At 39.3% G+C, this 26,211-nt stretch overlaps 1 protein-coding gene across 2 annotated transcripts in view; it reads right to left on the reverse strand.

Moving 5' to 3' along the window:
* Nucleotides 1-10,448: 10,448 nt before the first annotated feature.
* TMEM182 (transmembrane protein 182) overlaps nucleotides 10,449-26,211 on the reverse strand; it is an 80,517-nt gene continuing 64,754 nt past the window's right edge. For both annotated transcript variants that reach the window (XM_036907415.2, XM_036907414.2), the window contains exon 5: nucleotides 10,449-12,677. In XM_036907415.2, the coding sequence (XP_036763310.2) occupies nucleotides 12,457-12,677 (221 nt within the window). In that variant the 3' untranslated portion in view covers nucleotides 10,449-12,456. The remainder of the gene's footprint in view (nucleotides 12,678-26,211) is intronic.

Genomic DNA, 26,211 nt, shown 5'->3' on the forward strand with positions numbered 1-26,211 from the left:
TTAATTCATAGCCCAGAAATACATCCCTGGAATATGTTTTGATTCTGTACAAAGTGGAAACTTGGCAGAGTAAAGGATGTAGGTGGATACAGCTCAGTGAAATATGTGACCACTGCATCCATCAAGACCAGATGTTTGTCTGTCACTCTGCCATGTTGGGCATAAGGAAACAAGGGCACAGCAATATGAGATGTGGTCAATATTTTTCATTCTTTTTGAGTTCTCTCTACTTGGCATACACATTTCACCATTATACAGTACATAGGAAAATGTAGGTCTATGTACTGTGAAAAAGAAAGAGCACTGTAGCACAAGCCATGCCTCGTCCTCCCTTACCAGGACCATAGTGGTTGGGCACATGTTGCCTGCACTAAGTCATGGTGGAAACTCACATTAAGAAGCATATCCCAAGAACCAGAAGTTCTGCATTTTAAATCCTCCATCACTCTTCTTTTAAATTGACTGCATGGGAAATGTATGCAGGCGGGACCCTGTTTGTAAATAGTTTGCGTTTCAACATTTCTTTTATCAGTTGGTTAAAACTCAGAATGCACTTTCCTGAGGTCCAAGTGTTGTAAACAATAGTTTACTTCCTAGGGTAACTCACAAAAGGCCAAGAACCCTTTATTAGGGCTGGTATCATGGCCTTGACCACCTCTATATACAGAAGGCTTAAAACCTTAGTGCTGAAGCCCCCATTAGTTCCACACCATAAGGGCTTATGGCCAGCCATCCAGCACTTTGGGATTCTAAGTCACAAGTCTATAGGGTAAGAATGGTCATTTGTGTGAAATCATTGTAGAAAATTGATTATTCATTAAGTCTGGGGATTATAGTATTTGAAAAAATAGGGGAGGTTCAGACACATGAAATTGGCAAGAGTAATAACACATCTATTTCACTATAACAATGAATGGGGGATATTTGGAAATCAAATATTCTGCAAGAGACATAACACTTAGTTATAACTGGGTGAATAAGTAAATTCTCAACTGATAGTTTTCTTGATTCCCTCCATGATGTATAAGCAACATGAACACATTTCATCTTACTCTTCAACTATTACTCTTACAGGTAAAATGGGCATTGACCCATTGGGAGTGGAAAACTGCCCCTAAATTTTCCCTTTCTGTTTTGCTTGGCTCTTTGGGTTGGCAAGAATGGGGACACCCTTAGTCTAGTTTAAATGAGGGAGGGGAGTGTTCAAACAAAATACATGGTACAAGAAGGGAAGTCCTACAAAAAGCCAAGAATAGGACACAGTGACCTAGGCTGCTGGATCCTGGAGACGGAAGCCAGGGGACTCTAGTGGCCACAAACAGACCAATCTCTGGATCTATAACACCGTCTGGGGTCACCGGTACTCCTCCACCCTCTCCATGCAGGTAAAGATCTTCACAAGCTTTGTAATGGTCTCTGTCCCCCAAGCCTTCTGTGTGTGGCCTGCCAATTCCTCTACTGTTGCTATGACTACTGTGGATGTAACCTACAAGCCTCTGTCTCTACTTTTTCCCAACACCTTCTGATATGTTCCCAGTATACATTCCTGGGAGGGTAGCAGTGAGGGGAGAAGAGAAAAAGAAAGAAGGAGGGGATGCAGGGGGAGAACTCAACTGCCCAGCTTCTGCCCTGGGCCACAGGTCCTAAGTTGTGAGCAGTTGGATACGCTGTGGGTTGGCTGCCCTTGGGGCTGGGCACCACGTTGGCACAATTACCTGTACTGGTCCTGTGGCATAAACTAGGGACCTGCTCCCTAGAAAGTAGGAGCCAGCTCTGTGACATTATTAGTGTCTTTTAAAAAATGAAATATATTTCAACAAAATGTTCCAAGTAAATACATTCTTAATCCAGTAATGCTCAGTGCAGATGAAAGAGCTAGATCCACCTGTTGAGAAACATCAGCTCCTCCATAACTTCAGCCTGACACTTAAACTTCTCCTCCTCGGAATGTAAGGAATAACTTGCTAATTAGTATATATTAAATGAGACAGAATCTAGTATGTTTGTTAACCTCTGCTTTGTTCCAGCTCTTTAAAGGAATAACTTTGATTTGTCTACATGACCATACGTAAGACACAGGTATGTGTTTAATGTAAATATTTCCACACTGCTTCAGTTTCTTCTAAGTCATCAGTAAAATACTCAAAACTTCAGCAGCTCGACCCATTCACTTTGCTCATTCATTCATCCAGCCAGTTCACTGAGCACCAGCCATGCAGACTCAGTCAGATGGGAGTCACAGCCTCAGCTTCCTGATCACTCAGGAGAGGTAACTACCATGACTGGCAGGTCATCTTGTACCACAATCAGAAGGGTTGTTGAAATCATGACCAGTTTCCCTGATGGCTTTTTTTTTTTTTTTGCAAAGGCAACATGTAACAATTTGGGAAATGGGTGGCTACCTTGTTCTTCAAACTCTCTAAATGACTGTTCCAATTTCATAGATAGAAAACATAAATAATGTCTTTCCTAAGATTACAACATACATCAGCCATGAGTTGAAGCTTGTCTTCATCCCCTTGTCCCTATGCATACCAGAAATTCTATTAGTTTGCTCCACCAGGGATAACTCTATTACCTGTGACCTGAGACACATTTAATATTCTTTGATCTATCACAGGGTAGGGATTTGATTTCACTTCTCTGGTGAGAAGCTTCCCAGAGCTGTATCTCCTAACCAAGTCCCATTCTGAAACATTTCCATTTCTCTAATCCTAAAACCACAAGTCACCGTAATCCACTGTATGTGTTACCCAAACCCTTTTGGAAGTTGCTTGTTTGTTTTCCTTGAATATTCTGCGAACAATGTGTTGTATGATAATGAAGGTGAGGCTTAAATCTGCTCTTCTCGCATTCACCATTCAACCACACTTCCAAATCTTGTCTGAGTCTTCTTAAACAAGGGCAAGATGGTTTCTTTTTAAGAAACAATGTTCCAAGATCAATGATGCACCAAGTATCAGTCTGGAAAGAGGAGAAGAGAGAAAGCAAAGGCAAATGCGCCCAGACTGGAGGGCCTTGAAGTTGGGGAATTTTTTGAAGTCGTTCACAAATGCTGTATCTGCTCTTGACAGGTCATTTCATTCCATTTAGCACTTTTTATTCCCTGCATTTAGAAGGGAGAAAATGCTAACAGATCTGATAATACAGTATCAGACTGACACCTTAGCTGAATTTTCCCCGTGGTGCAAGCAAGACACTACTGCAAAAAGAAATAATGCAAAAGAGAAAAGAGGATCATAGAGATCATCCTCACATTTAATTTCAGAAAAGACCTGAAGTTGCTTTGTTTAGATCCACTGTACACCAGCTGGAACATGGGTGTCTAACACTGCAGAGCAGTAATATGATCTGTGCTTTAAATAGCTGCCAAATAGCCATGTGGTGGCTGGCAGCTATGTGTTGCAAAGAGAGTGATCTGTTTCAAAGTGCAGCCACATAACATGGGGACAAGGAAAGCTGATGTGCAGGAGGGCCGTTTTTCATTATCTTTCTGTGTTTTCTTTTCTATATATATTTAAATGTAGTCCCCATTTTAAAAGGGCACTAATTCGATTTGGATTTTTTTTTTCTTTTTTTTGGTTGACCAGACACATATGGAAACCCATTCAAGTAATTTCTGAGATAACTTCTCTTCTTTGGTGGTCAGTTTTCTCCAAAGGGGTCATAATATTACTATTGTCCCCCCTTCCTCCAAGTTTTCCAGGCTCCCATCACACCCCTGGGCAATCTTATACAAACAGAAAACACAAACAGTCCTGAAAAAAATTGTATCCACTGATCTTTGAGAAGGTAAGAAATCCTAAATCAGAAATTATAGAAACATAATAATTCAAAACTAGAATAATAATGATGATGATGATAGCAATAGTAGACAACATATATTAAGCACTTATTCTGTGCCAGTACTGTTCTAAACACCTTGCATGAACATTTTACTGGCCTTAGTTCATGAATAAAGAGACTGAGAAATAGAGAAGTTATGTAATTGCTGAAGATTACACTGCCAACAGAGGAACTCAGATTCCAGTCCTGGCTACATCTCTCTCTCTCTCTCTCTCTCTCTCTCTCCAGAGTCCTCAAGTCCTCCATACCTCTATTCTAAATGCTTTTGTCAAAAGCTCACTTCAGCCTGGATGCCACCCTGGGGACTTTGCCCATTTCTTTTGTTTGGAGAAAAGTGAACAGCCTCAGTAGGTTGTCTAAGGGTACGTACACAGACAGGCTCTAGACTCAGAAGCCCACTGTCTTTCCTGTACCACGTGGCTGGAGGTCATCTCCAACAGTGTGAACAGTGGCTCCCAATGATAAGGCCAAGAAGCCATTTATGCAAGACAACATCTGCTTTCTAAATAGTGGATTTTCTATTTTGCCCCCCAAGTGACATAAGCCATTAAAAGTGTCCTCAGAATCCTATTGTTTCACACCAGATTCTAGATCACTGAGGTCAGTAAGCATGTCACAGGGACCCTGACACAGGCCATTTCATGCTTGAAGCCCACAGACTACATCAAAATGAGTAGTCAATGGAGGATTTAAAAGTGGCTCACTTTGTGCAATTAAAAGTTTTCACTTACGCAATGAATCCAACATGTAGCCCTAACCATTCACAGAAACCTGTTTTACTCAAAATATGCTCAAAGCATTTTCTCAGTACTGTTAGAGAGAAGCCAGTAGGTGTCACAGAAAGACCATGGAGATCCAAACACCTATTAAACACATCTCCAGGCCTCCTGGGCCTTGGGTAAGGTGCGCACCCTCCAGTTCAGTGCTCTCAACTCCCTGTGGACTGACACCACCAGGCAGGGGATCAAAAGCTGTGGCATGTAGGAAGTGCTCAAAAATCAGCCATCACCATAGTTAATCTTGTCTTGATTTGCATTCAGTGGAAATTTAGAAAGTACTCTTTATTTTTCTAATATAATTTTTCAATTGTCCACAATTATCTAACTCAAAATAACCTAGGGTGGATGGTCACTATTATTCCTCTATTTTAAAATTTGCCACATGTAGAATAGCAAAGTGACTCCCCAAATCAGTGGGTTCTCCAAAGCCGAAGACATGAACAAAGACTGTGTTGGCATGCTTCTGAACTGCGCTGGCCTGGCTGTCATTTAATGAGTACAGATAATCTTGGAAATATTTAAGGACACAGACTTGAGAAAGCTATCATATTAAGTAAAAAACTAAGTTTGCACAACTTTATTCTGTATGACCCTCTTCTAGTTACCTATTAAAACTATTTATACCATTTGACTCTAGTGGTGAAATTTGTTGCTTTCTTCCTACTCATTTATCCTTTCTGAATTATCTAATGAATATGTATTACTTTTGTACAGAAAAACAGCTTGGAGAATTAAAAGATTTCTTTAAAACATTTTTTTTCCTGTCCTATTATGTCTATGTATTGGAAATAACAGACCGTGAAAACTATTTTGCTGAAAGCTTGCTAGGCAGTGAAATTGCAGGCTTTGGGGGACACCATTTTATGATTAAAACAACAACATTTTGAAGCAACCAGATTATTTTGGAAAATATTGCTATCTGAACAATCATGTAGACTGATAAAAGCATTAAAAATCATAAACTATTGATAATGTTGCCGATCAATCAGAAAAATGCAGTATCTACAAGCAGATGATGTGGCCCCTGTTCCCAGGGGCCTTGAGATGTTTCACTGATTGTGTTAGTGTCAGTCGGTAATACTAGTGGCAGTCAGCCATCTTATTAACTACTGATGAATTAGGAAACACAGATATTTTTTAGAATCCAAATTGAGCCAATTTTTCAATCCTCTTTCTTACCATTTTACCACCTTCTTCAACAAACTGTATTTTTCCTTCATATCAGGGTATTTTTCTCAGATCAAAAATGGGCAACCTAAAACAAATAACAGAGACTCCAGACCCAGGGTTCTAGCACAGTGTCCCACCTGGTGTGCCTTTAGACTGGCCTTGAACAGGAAGCCAAGTATTCCATCATATCAGTGGGTGGCTTTTTGACAGTCACCGGATTCTTGCAGACTGAAATACAACTAATGCCTTCAGATACAAGCAAGAAATCTCCTCCTCAAATAGTTATCTAGAGAAGAAAGTCAGCATTTAACTTTACTGGCAAGATGGAATCTTCTAGATAGGCAGTAATATCCTGCCATACTGAGTCTGCTGTCATTTTCTCTTCTTACTCAAAATTTTAACTGATCTATCTTTCAACTGCATTGACTCCCTGAGGTCTTATTTATATGCTTGGCTGATAAGTGATGAAGAGTTTTACATTTGACCTATACAAGGTGATTTGCCAGACTTTCTATAAACCCAACACTTAACATTAGAACGAGTACAAGGGAAATGTACAAAGGAATTCGCGTTTGCTTTTTTTTTTTTTTTGGTCACATTTAATGCATGAGTGCTTCCTACATTCTGAGTATTTTCAAGTATATAACCTCCTTTAAGGTGAGACAGGTACCATTATCCTTGCACACATGGCACGTTTCCTGCCTGCACACGTGTCTTGGTCTTTTTCCATCTCTCCTTAGGATAGAACCTAGAAATCTTAAGTGAGTGTGAGTTTTTTATTTGACCCTCTCATCCCATACCCAAACCACCAGCAAGTTCTTTCAAATTTAAGAATAATAGAGAATCCAGACCCAGGTTTCTAGTGTGGTATCCCCTCCAGTAAGCCTTTAGATTGTCCTTAACAGAGCCACATATTCCTGCAAAATACACCGCGGTGGCTCGAGGGCTCTGAATGGTTGGGCCCTCCTTACTTCTCCAACTTCAAAGCAAACCTCTCCTCTTCAGTACCCAGGCACCCAGGCCACCTAGCTATTCCTCGCCCATGTCAAGCACTTTTCTATTTTCAGGTCTTCCCTCCCTCTAGTCCCCCTTCACGAAAATTTCTTACACCCACTTTTCAGCCAGATGGCCACTTGGGGTCTTTCATCTATCAGAAGAACAGACTTAGAATCAGACTTAGAATTTACTCCTTACAAAGAACTTCCCTGACTACCCAACAATCATAGTTTTACATCATTATGTCTCATGTATTTTTCTTTAAAGGATGTATCACAATTCATAAATTCATTATTATTTTTGTTCATTTTGTTGTTTGTATTCCTTGAATCCTAAGTTGATGAATGAAAATACCATATCTGTCTTGTTTAGTAATACATACCAAATATATAGCTCCATTTGTAACACACAGTATATATATATATATATATATATATATATATAGTTACTATTTGTAATAAACTAGTAAATATTTTAGATTAAGAAACTGAGCCAAAGTGAGGTGGAATAACTCATCAAATGATAAGCTTAAAATCTAGGATTGGAATGCAGGTCTTCAAACACAGGGTTACCACCATCCCCACCACACCAGAGGATCCTCCCTACAAGTGACCCAAATAAAGAGGTCATGGGGACCTTAATCCAGTTGTCTTAGTCTTCTGCAGGGAGATGGAATGAATGTATCGACCAAGGCATGCTGCTTTATCCACCAATATTTACAACTATTAAGTATTTATCAACAGCTATCAATTTCTAGGTAGCAGTTGCTAGATGTTCAAAGGCAGTCATTGCCATTGGGCATTCACAGGGTAAGACCTGCCCAGGCCACTGCATACGCACTACCACAGAAGCCCAGGCTCAGAGGCAGAGAGGCCATGATAATGTCACTTAGTCTCCCCTGTGCCCCTCCCTCACTACTGGGACAGGCATGAATAGCATAAAGATGAAGTGTGCCCTCCCTTTTGGCAAATCTTAAGAACTCAGGTATGCTTGAGACAGATATTTCTATCTATACATACAATATAAATGTAAGCACTTATATTACATTTATAATACATATAATATAAATGTAAGCATTTCTTAAATTCATACATATATACATTACAGATATACAAATATTTCTATAAATACACATATATATGTGTGTGTATATTCAGACCTAAATCTATTGACAAATATATGGGGTTTTATCCAAATCCATATATACATATGAATGCATATCACACATATACATATGTATGAACATACATAGGTATGTGGGTATATGTGTACACACATAGGTTAACCAAAGTTTGTTTGCCATCTCTCTAGAGGTTTACATGCATGCATAAAATTCTTGAGAAAAAAGATTTCCTGTTTGAGGGGTGAAGGCAATACATTAATATTTTTATAGTGTCTTTGTATATGCCATACCAAAATATGAGGCAATAAGCATTATTAGTTACATATAAAATTTTTAATCTGTATTAAGTACCTTTTTGTTGAGATAGTTTTCCATACCAATATTATCTCTAAGCATTGGTGAATTTTTTACCAGTGGCAGTCACTTTTCAGAAAGAATAGAAGAAAGGGCTAGGAAAAAACAAACTGCCATGTAAAGGGGGAACTGTCTACATTTTCAGTGAATTGTGTCACAATAACTCCTGGACTCCCAGAAGAATGACTGAAATCTTGGCTGTGTGCATATTTTATTTTACTCCAGCAAGTCCTCTCCTGGCTAAGTTACCCACACGATATTCAGGATCCGTGCAGGATGCCAAATATCCCAACCATGTTTATTTCATGAAGCAATTCACACTCTCCCTGAGATTTGTGGGCACCAGAAAAATCATCGTCAGTTTAAGAATGCAAAATCATTCTACTTTACCTGTAGATACCTTCAGATAAATTATATTTATATATATATAATACACATGCAGCATAGAACTATGAGACATACCATGTGCTTCTCTATGTCCATGTCCAGAGGTGGATTGTTTTACAAAGTTCAACCTTCCAATTGCCCCTTTCAGTTTTTCACAGTCACAGCAATACACTAGTGAGAAAAATGACCTTCAACAGCCAGAGTGGGACTCTTCGTACTGCTCCGTGGTCATTTCAGACTTGTTCTCTCTAACACTTCCCACTCCCAGACTGGTCCAGGGATCCTAATGCTCCTGAAGACAGAGCCCCTAGCACTTGCCTTGGTTAACTAGTTCAGAAACTTGAAGTTCTGCCTGGATGGTTTTCTTTCCTCTTGCCCGGCTAACCAGGTTAAACATTCCTTTACTTAGCTTATGCTTATTATTTTACATATGATATTAAACATTTCCTGATCCTCCTTGTTTTTTCTAACGTACCTAATATACTGTCTGCCTAAGGTTTTGTTGAAATTTTTCTACCTGCAGCTGATCACCACTGAGGAAATGTCTGTATTTAGCTTAATTCCTTCAGGAAATCAACAAAACCTTAGTGTCTATTTCACCTATGTTGTATGAGCTCCCCATTCTTGGGGGAGCCCCACCAAAATCAAATCAGGGACCCCTCCCCTCGCTCATTAATGGATTTCTATCCACGAACCCCTGTGCTATTGGTGTTTCCTCCCCCCAAAGCTGCCCACCTGCAGTTGTATGACCAGCTTCTTTTTATTATTATCTCACATCTGCCTAAGCCTTTTGACATTCTAAGTCTCTTTATAAGCCTAATTTGGTTATTTTCATGAAAATATAAATCAAATTATGTGTTGAACCAAGTAGACCAACATCCATCAAGTAAAACAGTTAAATTGACACTCGGGGAGACACAGCTATGTTTCTGTCCCCTGAGAGAAAGTAATTTTTAAAAATTTTATTATTTCAAATATATTGATTTCCAGCATTCACTTTATCTCTTTCTACCCAAACTTGCAACTGTCACACACACACATACATGCTGACGATAGATAAACTGATGCCTCCTCCCTACGTACCCTTATAAATGGAATTAATCTTCAAATTCAATATATTTATTTCATAGCATCATCATAAAAAGTCAATAAATGACCAGTAGAAACACACCTAAGAGTATTTTTAAAAGTCCCATCCTCACGCCCCCAAACACCACCATCCGGTCCCTCTCTGAGATCCGTCCAGTCAGCTCTGCCCTTGTACCATCTGCTGCTATCAAACCAATACAAGGAGTGACCACAGCTATCACCCAAGTCCAAGGGCATAACTCACTGCCCTCATGTGTCACTCTTTCTAGGACTGCCACCAAAAAGATATCTTGTTTGCTAAATTGAAACTTTGTGATGCAAAATCAACACTCTTACAAAGTATTTTAACACTCCAGAGGCTTCTGAAAAATAATCTAATACATATAATGGAGAAATCCAAGGAAACATACTATCCCAAATCAGATATAAGACTGTTACAAGAATGTACTGCATTTCCTGCTATTTTTAAGCCTGTTTTACTCACTGACATAGAAAATGCAGCTCACCTTCCTTTCTTCCGTGGTCTGCTAGTAAGTAGATCAGGAAACATATTTGAATTAACGAGATTGATGCATTATAAATATGAAACACTTCCAAAGTGTGGATCTTTGTAAAAGTCTCATACACCTCAGATAATCAACCAATTGCTTTATGATAAATATATGGTGGCTGCATAAGTGTATTAGAAAGTGACGATAACCATCTGAAATTTATAAATATTCAAACTTTTACTGAAAGCAGCTTGTATGTGAAATTTAAATGACATATAATACACCAGAAAAAGGCCTCATTCCAAAGTTCTACAAAAGGAAATTGTGTTTACAGATGACATGAACTAATCAAGTACATCTAGCATCGTCTGGAAAACATAATGGCACACCATGACTTAATATCACAGTCAAGATGCATAACAGAACCCATAATTATTTTTCTAATAATCAAGCCAAAAGCAAAGAAATAAATGAAGCAATATAAAAATGAAACAGAAAAAGACAAAGGGAAGTATCACAAAATCATTTATGGTATAATTGAAATGGCTTGAGAAACCAGTTAAATCCCTGAAGCTTTGCGTTTTTTTGTTTTTTTGTTATATCACATGAAAGTCCTGTTACTAAACAGTAAAATGCCCTCATGATTCTGCAGATACCTCAAAACTTTGCTTTTCCTCCAGAAATCCCTCCCATTGAAAGAACGTTTCATGGAAATTATGAGATGTGTAGAGACAACTCGGGCAATGTCTCCAACCCAGGAACAGCTGGATGGAAAGCAACAGTCCCTCTGTCCCCCAGCATCTTCTAGGAGGTCACTCTTAATTTGCCTCCAGTCCTGCCTCCAGTGTTCACAACAGCTGCACCTGGACCAGAGCTCGCAGACCATGAGGGTTCTCTCTGTTCCCACACTAGCACCACACTCCTCCTTGGTGCAGGCTTCCAAAATGCAAATGGGACCCAAGCTTCTCAGATGGATTTGATTTCAATCGAAATTGGTGCCAAACAAACATCTTTGATATGCAAAATGTCTGAGATAGTAAATAATAATTACAAACCCCCCCATGCTGTACCCCTGAAAAAAGTTTTCTTCACAATAGGTTAAAGGAAATAGCAGTTCCGTAAATGTTAATATATCTGTTGTAAAGAAGAAGAAATCGAGGGCCAATAATTAAGGAAATCAAATGATCAGAAGAACTACAAACCATTAAATCTTAGGAAGAGTTAATATTTCATAGTTTTTAATAATACACGGTTATGATCATCCTCATATGGAAGTATTTTGTAAGTTTATACCTAGTGTATATTAAAAGCACATTTCATCAACAAATTTTCACATGCTGAACATATTAGCCATATATTTTTTAATGGGAATTTTAAAATATCAAGTAGAAGTATGTACTAAGCTAAGGTACTTGTTTTTACATGTTTTTCACCACATTACATATACCCACTTTAAATTCATAAAAATCCAATCTGTGTTATGTGTATTCAGTGTACAGACTTGCTACTTTTAAATACAGTTTAAGGTTTTTGTAAGCATGCACAGTTCAGTGAATGAAATTATGTAACCAAACCACGATTGGTAAGAAAGTGGAATACGCATTTGTTCTCAGTTTTTTTATGGCCCATTTTAGCTGATCGGTTTGGGTGGCTCCTACCCCAAGAACAAATGGTATCTATTTTTCAATAATCACTAATTTGCTCACAGGAGTTAGTGAATGTGTGTGCGTGTATGTACGTGTGTGGAGAAGAAATGGAATACATTCTCTGACAATATTTGTTTTCTGTTCTTACTTATTCTCCTAAGTTTTAGTTGATGTTATTGTTAATAGCAGCAGCAGTGAATGCAAAGGGGGAAGCTGTACATCAAATCTTGATTTGCCCCAGGTTCCTATCATCTATGATTATATTACCTGATAATATTCTATTATCAGGCCTTTGCAACTGGCATGAACTGTAACAAGTGCAATGAAAGGGAAGCTCCTGTTACCTGCTCCATGAAGATCTAGTTCTTGACAACGTTTAGGTAAGACTGGAAACATGTAGGTGCCTGGAGAGATTCTAGGGCCTTCTTATTAGAAGAAATCAGAGTAAAATGGTTAATTCAAATAGCAAACAAAAAGTTACACCAACTAATTCTATTCTGGGATAACTGAAATAATTTTTTTTTAATTGCTCTGTTTTAAAATCTCTCAAGAAAACACTGATGGTAAGAGTTTGATTAGTGATGCATCTGAATGTGCCGTCCAACAACTAAAAATAGTAATCCAGCTAGCAAAGAAAAAAATATCCCCGCTGGGGCCAGAAAAAATGACCAGCCATACAGAACAGAAGGGGTAAATTCCAAGCAGTCTTTCATTTTCATGTTTCTGTAGCTTTCCATGTCAGCCACTGCCTGGACCCAGATGATATACAGCACTGCCACCAAGGAAAACAGGATGCCTGGGAAGGAAAACAGAAGACCTTTAGCCTTTGTGAAGATGTTTTCTCAAGAACGCTAACCAATCATTTGCCTGATGATATGTCTCTAAAAATATGATTCCAGCTAAATCACCTACTTTGTGTCAGACCTTTCATTACGTGCTTCGTATGCACATCGTTTATCTTTAATCTTCAAGAACTGATGAGGGCTGTGGCAGCCCAAGGGCCATGGCAGCAGCTGATGAGTGGTTACTGAGTACTGACTGTGCACCAGGCACTGCAGGAGGTGCTTGGAAACATTAAGCCAAAGATCCCTTCCTAGTGGAACTTATTCTAACATTTATCCATTTTTATGCCTGGTTTGGGATGAGCACTGTAATACACTGTTTCTTTCAATACATACAATAAATTGGTGAAATAGGAATGATTAATCCCAATTTTAAGTCTGACACACACAGCATATTTCAGAGCTGATTTTCAGCTCAGGTCTCTCTATTGTTACAGAATTATGTGTGACACAGCTCACTGAAGTTAAATGTGGTAGTTAAAATAGATGCCAAGGTAAGTACCAGGCAAGAACGGGGATGAAAGCACTGAACTAAAGTAAAAAAATATACGAGTCTTTAAAACTGAAAACTATATGCTGAAGATTGATCACAACATAAGGAAATATTGCCCTGAAAGAATGAGGGAAGTGGATGGATAAAGAAGGCTCCATGGAATATGCAACCACAGGTTTGAGATCAAGTCTTATTTTAGAAAAAAAAGAAAAGAAAGGAAGAAGGAAAGGAGGGAAGGAGGGAAGAAGGAAGGAAGGAAGAAAAATGTTTAACCACTAACTAGAAAGGAAAATCACAATGTATCAATTATTTCAACGTAACTGTAATGAACTTGCTCAAAAATGCTGTGGGAGTTGTAAGAGTAGAGAAAGTACTGTAGTGTCAGACCCTTAAACTCAAGCAATGTGACAGAGGGCTTCATGAATGCTAAAACGTGGGACTCCCACTCAGCAGATACTTTTCCGTGTATCTGTTATTGTGGTAACAGAAGGGAGGGATGCACTACACTGAGCCACAAACAGGAGACTCAGCAAAGCTGATCCACTGGTGAGTGAGTGACAGGCCCCACATACAAACCACTCAGCCTGAAGGGATGCAAATTTGTCCTGAAGCAAAATATACTTGAGGTCGCTTGCTATTTGTCTAAAAGTTCAATCCAAACACGTCAAGGATATGTCATACTCTTTGAGTTAACGAACTGAACCACGGGGCGTAAAATCTCCATATTCTAATTGCCAGTCTGCCTGAAAGGTGAACAGAACCCTGAGAGTAGGAGCAGGGACAGAGGCCTAGCGGCAGGAGAGAGTAGCTTTTCCGAGCCCAGCCATCAATCACCCTTCTCGATTTAATTGTGCTGCTACAGTATTTAGGATGTCCTCCCTCTCCTGGGCCATCAATTTCACAAAGAATCTCAAGCAGTAAACACAGAGGAGGAAGGGCTCATAAATATGTCGAGGGGTGCCAGTATCTGGGCTTAAACTTTCTCATAATCATGGTACAAGCTACGGAACGAGGAAGCGTCAACGTCGGTGCTTCACTAATAAGAAACATACTTCACACTGGGGTCTGTAATGTAAATGCAAATACCAGAGCACAGAATAGGGCAATTTAACCACCAAACAACAACTACATCACAGAGAAATAGTAAAGTCATAGCCGGCGAGCAAACAGCTTACAAAGCTGTACCTCAGATTTTGACAACAATATGGCAATGCCATGTGTTCTCTGGCAACCCTGCATTTCAATACATTTTTTCAGCAAATATATAGACAGTATTCTCTGCTAATGTAAAGGTTTGTCTTAGTTATTTGCATACTATTTGCCTAATGCAAACATTGCAAACCTTTGTTATTATTTTGTCGATAGGGTTTTTATCTTCCTTGCATCATGTGAATCTCCTGGGCTTTCAGATACTTTTATAAAAAAAAAAAAAGAAAAAGAAAATTGCCTTTGTGAAAAACCAGTGAACTTATATACGTTTTTTCAAAAGTTTCAAAATCTATGACTTGAATTTAGAGTATTTAAAAAATATTATTGCTGGTAATCATGTAGATGATTGTTAATAAGGCAGAATTAGCTTATATTTAAATATTGCTGTTACTTGAAGAGCAATTACATCCTGAAAGCAATGAATAATAGGCATTTCTATCACTACAATCTTTAATTTGTTCACTAATTGAAGATACAGTCCATTTAATTCACATCAGATCAGTTTATGGTTATATCTTATCCATGGGATAAAACAGTGTTTCCCTACCCATTAAACTGCCAGTGTTTAATACGTGTGTGTATGTGTGTGCGTGTGTTTGCATGTGTGCAGAAAGACAGAAAGACAGACAGAGAAGGAAAATGAACTAACAAACATGGAGAAAGTATTTACACCAAACGCCAGTGGTTTAGCTGATATGGTAGAAAGAATTTATGATGGGGGCTTGCATCAGATATGTGGCCAAGCCAGGAAGGAGACAGGAAACTGCTACATACAGGTAGACTCATCTAATAAATGAACATAATGATGCTAATTGGGGTCATGTTCTCACTGCCTGAAAAGGAGCTACCAATTTAAAAAATAGGAAAGATAGAGTGAACTTTGTGGCATGTGGTTAGAACTGAATGTGTCAGTGTGAATTTATGGCTTTAGATAGCTAAATACATATACATATACTTTAAAACATACATGTGTATGTACTTGATTTTAGAAACAAAACTATATATGTGCTTTCAAAGATACCTGTCTGTATATATATCTAAATATATTTCCTGTCTCTGTTCTGTGAGAGTGTCTGGGAGCAACAAGAGATCCCAGCAGCATGGAGCAAGAGCCACCTGTCCAGATCTTGGCTTCTAAATACCAGGAACCAGGCATCTCAAAGAAATAGCTGAATCCAAGCTAGAACAGAAAGTACAAGGTGAGTCTGGAACATCTTGCTATACAAAAAAGTAAAGATGTGATAAAAAAATGACAGGGGTGTTTTAAAAGCTAGCTTGAGGGGCTTTTCCTAGACAATTCGATTATCAATTTGATTATCAACAAATAATGAGAGTGGCATATTATACCTCACTAAATAAAATAGGAATCCACAAGCCCAAGGTGGTATAAATGAATGAGTGAACAAGTAAGTGGGAGAAGGGAAAGCTTTTCCTTACAGTATGCTAACTTACAAATGCAGAAAGAATAGTAGGCAAGAAACAAAAATGGATACTAACCTAGTGGAAGAAATTTAGATGAGAAATAAATATTTACACAGTCTCAAAGTCTCTTCTCAAATAACACTTATTATTAATTGTCAAGGGGAAAATAATAACTTTATAGTAGAGAAGTCTGGCAAAACCCTCCTTACTCAAGATATCAGAGTTAACATCATGAGTGACACGACAAGCTGGTGTCGTCTCATGAGATGCAGTGGGAGCCCAGCATCACCGCTATGATACTGCAGCCCAAGAGGAAAAGCCTATAGCCAATCATGAGGAAACATCAGACAAACCAATTCGGGAACAATTGAGAAAATCATAGGCCTGTAACTTCAAAAGAATCAAGATCATGAAGGTCAAAGGACTTATTTTGGTTTGATGGAGAATCAAATGGCACAACTAAATGCAAAGCATGTACCAGGACTGGATCTTTTTACTATGAAAAAACATTTTGGGACAGTTAGTACAACTCAAATGGAGTCTCTGAGGGAAGGGACTTGCAACCTCTATGTAAATCTGAAATGAAAATATTTCAGAACAAAAACCGAAGTGAATGACCAAAAAAAAAAAAAAGTGGTGGAAGTCTGTAGCTGTGTGTGTTGGAAAGTACATGTGCTGAGTGGATGGAAGGAGAGTATGTGTGTTCACACACCTAGAGACTCTTCTTTTGGTGGGATATTGTGACTAACTACAAACAGGAACATTACTGATTTGGCCCACCTACCATGTGGAGAGTCTCCTCTGATCAATATTAATACTATGGAAAAATCTTATGATTATCCCTTGATATCTTAAGGCCCTGATTCATAAAAATAAGCAATTACTGTCTTGAGTAACAAGCAAGTTACATTTCAAATCCACTTGCCATAGTGATTTTAGCAGGAATTAAAAATATTACTATTATTTGGGTAATAATTTTGTTTAAATGAAGTTCTATTTAAAGTTGGTGACACATTTGAAAGCAGAATTCATTTCCCATTAGATATTGTAATACTTATTTTTTGAGGTTTGAGGTCCAACAGCAATTCATAACCCAGCTCACTGGAGACATAATCAAAATATGGTCCTAGGTCCCATGAAGATTTATGATCATAATAAAACCATGGACAAATAATTAGGTCACATCAAGAACAAGGCGGGTCTCATTGGCAGTGTGCCGAGAGCCATTCAAGCTTATGATTTTGCATGAATTTTCTTACAAAGTTGAAAATTCCTTCCTCTAAATATCATGAATTCAATTTGGAAAGCTTTTTCTTGAAACAAAGGTGACATAATGGCCATTAGGAACACAAGTGCTAGTGACAAACAATATGGAAGCAATTACAAAACCAACCAATGAAAGAATCTCCCCAACCCCCAAGTCACAGATTCAGAGGCAGAACTGCACATCCTCAGTGTTTCATTGACACAAGAATAGAACAAGAGGGCATACTATAAAGATGTTCTCTATTATAAAAAGCAATTTAAAAATGCATTCCTAGGGAAAAAGCCACAGAAATGAAAACTTTCTTCTTCAAAAAGATAGGCAAATGTCAAACCCTTACATTCTTGCCTAGAAGTGCATATACCTGCATTAAAAAAACAAAAGCCTTTGTGAGTTAAGAAAACAGCCAGTTTGATCTTTAAGTACTGAACTGCCTTTGAAATGTACATTAACAACTTGAGTCATTGGTTACTTGCTAAGAATTACAGCTTCAAGATAATAGACTGGCCTTTTTTAGTCATGCTTCCACACAAATTCAGTGGCAACTCACTTCAGGTTTTGGTGGGCACAGAAGGCCATAGCATCCAATATTTAGAAATGCATTATGAAGGAAGGTAAAGTGAACAGTAAATTAGAATCAGAAAAATCCATCTTTTCTCTGTCTGGAGGGAACACAACACACACACACACACACACACACACACACACACACACACACATACACACACACACTGTATAGACAGGGCAATATTCAGCAGCACATAGAATTAGAAAGTAAGTTTCATAAAATTTTAGGGATGAGAGCATCAGCTTACTCATTGTGTCTGTTTTCAGAAAGATAAAAGTGAGGTTTGCAGTCATTAATAGTCTACAAAGGTCAAAAGTTTAGCCTGTGGCATACTCAAACTGAAACTGATAACAGGTGTGACACATTAGGCTGAAGATGTTCAAAATCATCCTACAATAGGGAAACAATTCTGAGGAGGTGGCAGGAGACTAGGTTCCCTTTCCACATGGAGCTCCCTGCAAGGGGGAGAGTGCACGCTAACTACAGAAATAAAGAAAAATTTGGAGCGTGGATAGGAGTGCTAAGAATAGCAGCATTAGTGGGATGGTAAGCCTCCATCTCATGTGCCCAGAAGAAAGAACAGAAAGGAACCTTGATAAGCTGTGTATTTACTACCATTTTCTAAAAGGAAACACAGCAATTTATGAAGAAATACGTAATGAATCCCTTCTGCAGATCTGCATAAGAACATTAAACAGCATAGCTGACAGTATCCTCACAAGTGGCTTTTGTAGAAGATACAGTCTTTGTATAAACATTTCTTAAATTAGCACATACTAAGATTTGAAGGGATTATATTAAGCTCCAATGGTTTGAAGGTGTTTCTAATGGACAAATAACATCCTAGGTTTATCATTTCTCTTTCTCATTCCTCTAATTGAGGAATAATTTACATAGAGTAAAATGTACAGCTTTCAAGTGTATAGTGTGATTCATTTTGATAAATGCAAACATCAGCATAGCCACCCCATCAGAAATAGAACATATTCGTCACTGTCACTCCAGTGAGGTTTCCTCAGGCCTCTTCACTCCCCCACCCAAAGCATCTATCCTGGCAGCTCCTTTGGCCCTTGGAACTCCACAGGAAGGAAATCACAAAAGGACGCAGTCTTTTGTCTTGGCTGTTTTCACTCCACACAATGACCGAGAATTCATCCATGTTGTTGCCTGTGTTCCAGTTCACTCTGTTTTACTCCTGAGCAGTTTGCCATTGTATGAAGCTGCCACAAGTTGTTTATCCATTTATCAAGTGGTGAACATGTGCTATCTTTCTAGGTTTCAGCTATTATTGATTAAGCTACTATGAATATTTTGGTTTGTGATGTTCTAACTCAAACATAGGTTCTTGAAATGATGGATACATTTCCTTAGACAAATGGTTTTGAAACAAACAAACAAAAAAGGCAAGAAAATCTTCACAGAAGGCAATCTTAGGCCTAACTGATAAAACGGTGTAGGGCTTATTGATGCTATGGCAGTGACCTTAAGACACCTGCTCGAGTTTACCCTGCAACATCCTAGCAGCCCTACTAAGCCCTACAAAGAATACAGTTTGTTATAAATAAATAAACAAACAAATAAATAAATAACACTGTTTTACATTATCTTCCTCAAACATCAAACTTGTCAACAAAACTTCGGATGGTCATTCAACAGTGCTCACTGAGCATTAAGCTCTCTAAGCACCTAGAGCACAGGGATATTTTGTGAATGGTTATTTTCAGTTCCTTAATTCTTTTTCTAAGTTTCACTATGTTTTATTTGAAGCATATAAAATATGACATATAGATCAATGTTGGGTAGTTCATTATAAAATGAACCCCTGCAAACTGGTTCCCAATCCAGGTTCCCTTGCACCATTTTGGGGAGACTCCTTTAGAAGAAGAGTTGCCCTTCAGATACTTAGGGAGTTTCTCTAGGCTTTAATTTAGAGGCTTAAACAATTACAACCAAGGAGAAAGAGCTAGACTGTTTCTGAGAATGGGCAAGGGGTTTAACCTCCTGTGCTCGCAGTATGCCTCATGATACGGATGGCACTGAGGACCATAAGCATTATTTGACTTGAGCCCCATATTTGTAAAAGATATTGGATAATATGTGCACATTAAGTTATATATAGGGTCACTACCTTGATGTATGTATTTTAAAAGCATAGAGCATTAATGTACTAAAATGCCACACTTTAAAATGCCATAATATTTGCAAACCTATTTGACATGTATTAACTTTTAATGTCCTGGGAATCTTAAAAATTGCAGCGTTTGAAGCCTTTCTCACCTTCTAAGAAGCCCCTAGTTGCCATGCTAAAGGGAGACACCAGAGCATTATTACGGGCTGAATCTACGCTCACAGGTCCAGTCCCGAGTCTAAAATGTATACTTATTTTTCTAAACATTCTATGATGGAGAAAGGAAAACTTGCCAATTCCACATTTTCTACATAGTAATACCTGCCATTATGTTGTAATATACTTTCAAAGTAAGTCTCATATTTTGTTCATTAAAATTTTTGTCTTTTCTGATAAAATAAGCTAGAAGTTCTTTAAAATAATCTACGTTGTAATATTTAAAATAAGTTAAATTGTAATTTTTGTGATAGTGCTTTCTTGTTTCCATTACAAAGGTATAGGTTTCTCTTATATCCTCATTTCTACATATCACACTTCAGAAATTCTAAAACTATTAATGAATAATGGTCAACCATAAATATTCTTACCTCCATTCTTCATTTTCTCAGACTCACCTTCCTCTGATTTTCACCAATTTTCTGAGATAGCCTAAATACTTTGTATAGTTACAATTCCATGGCTATACATTTTCATTACATCTATCTGATTTCCAAATATGTATTATTGTTCATGCTTCATCATACTATGTTCCAAATACATTAATTGACTCTTTGCTTTTATTTTCTAGCTGCACGCTTTTATTTAGTCAACTGAACCTAAATAATGTCTACAGGATTTCTCAAATATTTATTACTTTTTTAGATTGACATAAAAATTTTAGGCACTAAACATCCTCTATATTCAATACTCTGTACTCTCTTGAGAAACAATTATTGACAGAGAATGATCATGAGGGTCTATCCATCTCTACAAGTAATCAGGAATTAATCTGAAAAGTAGACTTTCATTTAACATCCAGCAAGTGTTAAGTGTTAACTCATAATAATTGAGTTTCAGGAAGTAGAAAGTGGTTGGAGAGCACAGGCCTGGATTCTGACGGCCCTAGTTCGAATCTCCCTTCAAAAGTTTACTGTTTAGAAAGCTTTACACTTTACCAGCTGAGTAACTTTGAAGCAAGCCTTTTTACTCTCTACATCTCAGTTCCTTCATTGGTAGTAGAGATAATGTAAGCTCCTACCAGAGAAGGCAGTCACGAGGAGTTAATGGAAGTAAAGGACTTAACAAGGTGCCTGAACACAGCAAGTACATGATAAGCATTGGCTAGGTTTATTATTATTGGCATGAGCTCCTGTTAATTGCTAGCAAATATTATTCTCTGAAATCGTTTAAAGCATCAGACATTCCCACATAACTGTGTTATTTCAGCACTGGCCAAGAAGCAAGAGAATAAACTTGCTGCCATGCTTTTCAGTTCTAAGATTTCATAAAAGGGATTTTTTTCAAACACATTTTCCAATGTCTTACTGGAACTTTCCACCAGGTGGCACCAGTCACCTCACACTCCCATTACTGAACATTTGGAAACAATGTCATCAGGGGAATACCGACTTGTGCGACTTCCTAGTAAGGACATTTTCTGTTTTAAGTGTCCAGTCTAGCAAACCTCCTGTCCCTCCCAAACAGCCCTTTAAAACAGGAAGTAAAAATTCTTTGTAGGACAAACTCAGCATATGCCAATCTGGACATTCAGAGGAGTCTGTACCTACAGACTTTCTACACAAGAAAAATTTATGAAAGAAACTTTATAAAGGAAAAAAAAGGCTTCACAAAATGCGTAACAGAACTTAGTAAAGGAAGCAGTATGCCTTAATCACTACTAGTTATCTCTGAACAAAGTGACTGGGGGACAGCTGTGGACCGAAACAGTATTTGCAAAGATATGAAATCATTTAGGTACTGAGTAAATAGTAGATGTTGATGATACACATACTATGGAAAAGGAGAATGAAGCAAATGGAAACTCCTCTGCCTTTCCATCATGATAAAAACAAATCCTAAATCTAAAGAGAATATTTATAGGCCAGAAAGAAACTTGTCACTTTACACATCTGAAAACTCCCTTTCAGCATGGAGATTCATTTTACACCATAATAATATTCCATGTGAGTAAAAACTTTTATTTGCCAGGCCATAGCTCTAGTTCTCAGAAGAACAGCACAGATATATATATATATATATATATATATATATATATATATATATATTTTTATTAAGGGATCACTGATATACACTCTTATGACAGTTTCACATGAGCAAATTTTGGTTACTACGTTCACCCATATTATCGAATCCCCCCACACGCCACTGCAGTCACTGCCCATCAGCACAGTAAGGTGCTATAGAATCACTACTTGTCTTCTCTGTGCTATACTGTCTTCCCTGTGACCCCCTACATTATATGTGCTAAATACAGATATATTTTTGAAAGGGGGTAGAGAACATTTATTCGAGTTCGAAGTTCAAGGTTTTCCAGAAAGGTTTCCCAGAGTGGCTGTTCCTGAGCTGGCTGCTCACCACCGAGGCAGGAGCCACGCCCCTGCCTGGCGTGCCTCCTACGAGGATGCGCCTGACAAGCGCAGGTGGGGCGGAGCCTCGGAAGCAGGACAGCCCCCCCAGCATCCCTGCGGCCGAGGGCTGGAGACCCGCAGCACTGGCTCTGATGCAGCCCATGGACTCCTCCTTTGGGCACGTGTTTCTTCATTGTCATTTGTCTCCCATATTGGTGCCCCATTCAAGGCAGAGAGAGGACAAGTCAGGTCCTAACTGCCTGTTACCCACATTTCAACTGATAAGCCATGTGAGGGAAAATGAACTTTTGAGAAAGTACCTGAGAAAGACAGGTACTAAGGCTTTAAAGTATTTTTGTAAATAAAAACTCTTCACAGCTCTTTCCTATTGAACAGTCACAAAGGCTGATTTATCCTGGCACTTGGAATTTATATAAAATGTCAGATCAAGGGCAGTAAAATTTCCACATTATAATAGTATCAGAATCCACAACAATAATTTTCCTGAATGAATTCCCAAATTGAAGGCACAAAGCCAGTGTACATGGCAAGTGCTTTCAAACGTAAGGGTGACTAGTGCTCCTAGACCCCCTTGGAAAGCAGACCCCGTGTCCCTAAGTCCTTTGAGCAAAAGGGAAATCGGAGCTGCCATTCTGTACTTCACAAAAAGCAGACACACTAATTCTGTTACACGTACATCTGGCTGATGGACTAGCAATCCATAGCTTTTCATTACTTTTTCCTTTCTACCACTCACCGCCAACACACCAGAGCTCTAAATAAAAGTGAGTCCTGGACTTTGGGGAATGCTCTGTTCCCTCTTGGAAAGTTGCCCGCAGGCTTTTCTCCTGAAAGCCCATTTCTTGTGCAATAAGAAAGACATGGCAGCCTTAGAAAAGCCGCCCTGGCAGGCATCCACCAGCCTTCCTGGTCTGTTCTCCTCACACGGAGGCCCTTTTCCTCGTCTAGGAAGCGGCTGTTTACCGCCCGATCCTGGAGGTGGCAGGTGCACGCAGGGGAGATGGGCATGTGACTGTAAGGTTAGAATGCCTGCCCCCAGGCATCAGCAGTTCCTCCTGATCCCTTCCTGCTCTCGGCCCTGCGTTTCCTCCACACACTCTCCTCTGCCCCATGTGGTCATGTTATGCTCTATCTGGAGGAAGACGTGGGGAGCAAGGCCCGGCACCAAGGGCTGCCTGTGAGCCACGTGCTCAGCCCCAGCAGAAGGGAAATGGACACCTATGCGTGTCCCTTGGCTTCTGTCACCTACGTTTTCTAGAATTAGGCAGAAAACATCTCTTGTATTACACACCCATGATGTCTGTCTTATCTCATGTAGAGACAAATGTGGATTACCGATGAGCTACTATGAATTCCATTCATTTGTTGAAAAAAAGGAAAACAAACCATAAATCTGGTTTGATTCTGATTCAGTATTACCTGCTGGATATGAGAATTTTTAATTCCCTTCATGTCCACTTCTCTTCTTATACTACATTTTCAGAGAGCTTGTCCACCACCCTTCTTTCAGAAAGCACGGTCCTCCGGATCAGAAGGGAGCAGGGGTGTGCAGGGAAGGACGCGCTCCAGGCTGTTGGTCCTGCATGGCGGAGGGTGTGTACAGTTCACCCCGGCTCACTCGGCTCCTGTGCCTGGTGACCAGCAATAGCTTGGGAAACAGCTGTCTGGCTGAGGAGCACACTCTGCGGCCACAGACTGGGGCAGGGGTCATCCCACAACTTTGCCTCCATTGTGTTCCAGAGGACTAATTGTGCCACACAGGTACCCTTTCCACATGTACTGGGCCTGGCCTAAGGGCTGCTCTATTTCTCTCACCTGAGGGTCTGATGAGGGAGTTAGCAAAGATTCAGAAGCTTTTCAGGCACCTCTTCCCAGGTGATGCTCCATCTAGCTCTACATTCAGCAGAAAAATGCAATCTCACTTTGTTGTTCAGGAAAAGCTGGTTTCAATTATGGAAGAAAAAATCGTTCTACCCTGATGTGCTGATAAAATGCCGATTTCTAGTTGTTATGGCTTATCGCCCAATGTTAGCATCCCAGAACATCAAGGCCGTGTCATCATTCTTTCTTGCACACTTGGCAGTCTTACTCATGCATGGCAATTCCTGTACTGATACCACTTTGCCCAAGCATTACGGATATTCTGTGCATAATAATTTTCTCCCCATAAATCACACGTTCTGCAATGCCTGCTGACCCACGCTAACTCCTCTGGCATCTGTCACCTCCAGGATCACAGGGCTAAGAGAAGACAAGAGCCAGTCCCTCTGGACCTAGGGGTTCTCTGGGAGTGCACATGAAAACACATTTCAGCACTTGTTTAAGCTTTGTGGAGGTAGGTGATGAGTCTAGAAACATCCTCAGTGTTATAAGACCCTGACAGTCATCATATGCTTAGTCCAGAACAGAACCTCCTCAGGCCTGGCCTGACTGATGGGGGTATCTGCCCGTAGTCAGGGAGTGGTACCACATGCCTTCCAAGCCTTGCTCTGAGCAAAAGGAACACCATGGAGCCCACCCCCGCACACACCAATAGCTGTGACATCAGCGTGTCTTGGCCATGCACAGAATGGCCAAAAACAGTCTGCTGGCTAAGGCCAAAGAGTTTTTCAATATGCACACACCCAGGAATGACCATTTGGAATTCAGTTCTGCCTTGTCCTAAGACCATCTGTCCAAATAAAGAAAGAGTGCCCAATCTTGTCCGTGGCACTGATAAACAGCCACAGCAACCCTGGGCCCGAGCCACACCTATTCCCAGCTGCCCTGCAGTTATGTGGACACAGGACAGCATGGGATACTCTGCTGGGCAGGGAACGACGAGGCAAGCATAAAAAGAGATTTTGGAACACTAGATACATGGAATGAGATACCTTCATTTTGAAAATACATAATCTAACCAAAGAAAGCATAATAAATTCAATTCAGTGTAACTCAATAAATGGTTCTATGCATAGTTCCATATTAAACGTGTCACAGAAAAAAAAACGTGACTGGCTGAAAAACCTAGTGTTTACTACATACATTCCAATTGTTCATACAGCATAGCAGTAAGTTTTAATCTTCAACTTTGAAAGCATATGTTAACTATTAACATGATCTGGGAATACTAATAATAGACAACTGAAAGATTTAAAAAATTCTCTGTCAATAACTACTCACATTTAAGGATCCCTCATTGGCCCCGTCAGTGCCTTACAAATTGTGCATCATGGTGGCAATGGCTACTAGATCATAAACTTTAGTTATTCCTAAGAACATTACTTTTCCTGCCTGAACTGACAAAATGAACAGTAATATTTTATCTCATCCAACAGAATATCTCTTTCTGTTCTTGGGAAACAAATAGTTCTGCACAAACAATAAAGAATTGTTTCATAAAGGAAATTAAAAGCCAAATTTGAAAGGAAGTCATCATCACCTAGTTTAATGGCTGTCAGAATGGGCCCCCAAAGTGGCTGGGACACCCCTCAGCCCAGGGGGCCTCTGCTGAATGCCCTGTGCAAGGAGGACCTCAACCCCACATCCACAAGCAGCAGAAGAGTCACTGAAAAAAGACACCCCCCTGGTCACGAGCATATGAGTATCTATCAAACACTTCATCTTTCTACAGAGTTTTCAGCCAAATGTAATCCTTTGGATATACTACTTCCTCACACAAATGATAAAATACCCAACATTTTTCCCCAAAGCACTAAACACACACACACTTCTCCAAAAAGACTAATCCCAGAATCAGAGCATTTCTGAGATTAAACCAGCCGTGTGGTTCAGACGGCGTTAGTACTAAACTACTGCTGTTGCTTATCCTTCTAT

The sequence above is a fragment of the Manis pentadactyla genome, chromosome 2, assembly GCF_030020395.1.
Source record: "Manis pentadactyla isolate mManPen7 chromosome 2, mManPen7.hap1, whole genome shotgun sequence".
Taxonomy (NCBI): domain Eukaryota; kingdom Metazoa; phylum Chordata; class Mammalia; order Pholidota; family Manidae; genus Manis; species Manis pentadactyla.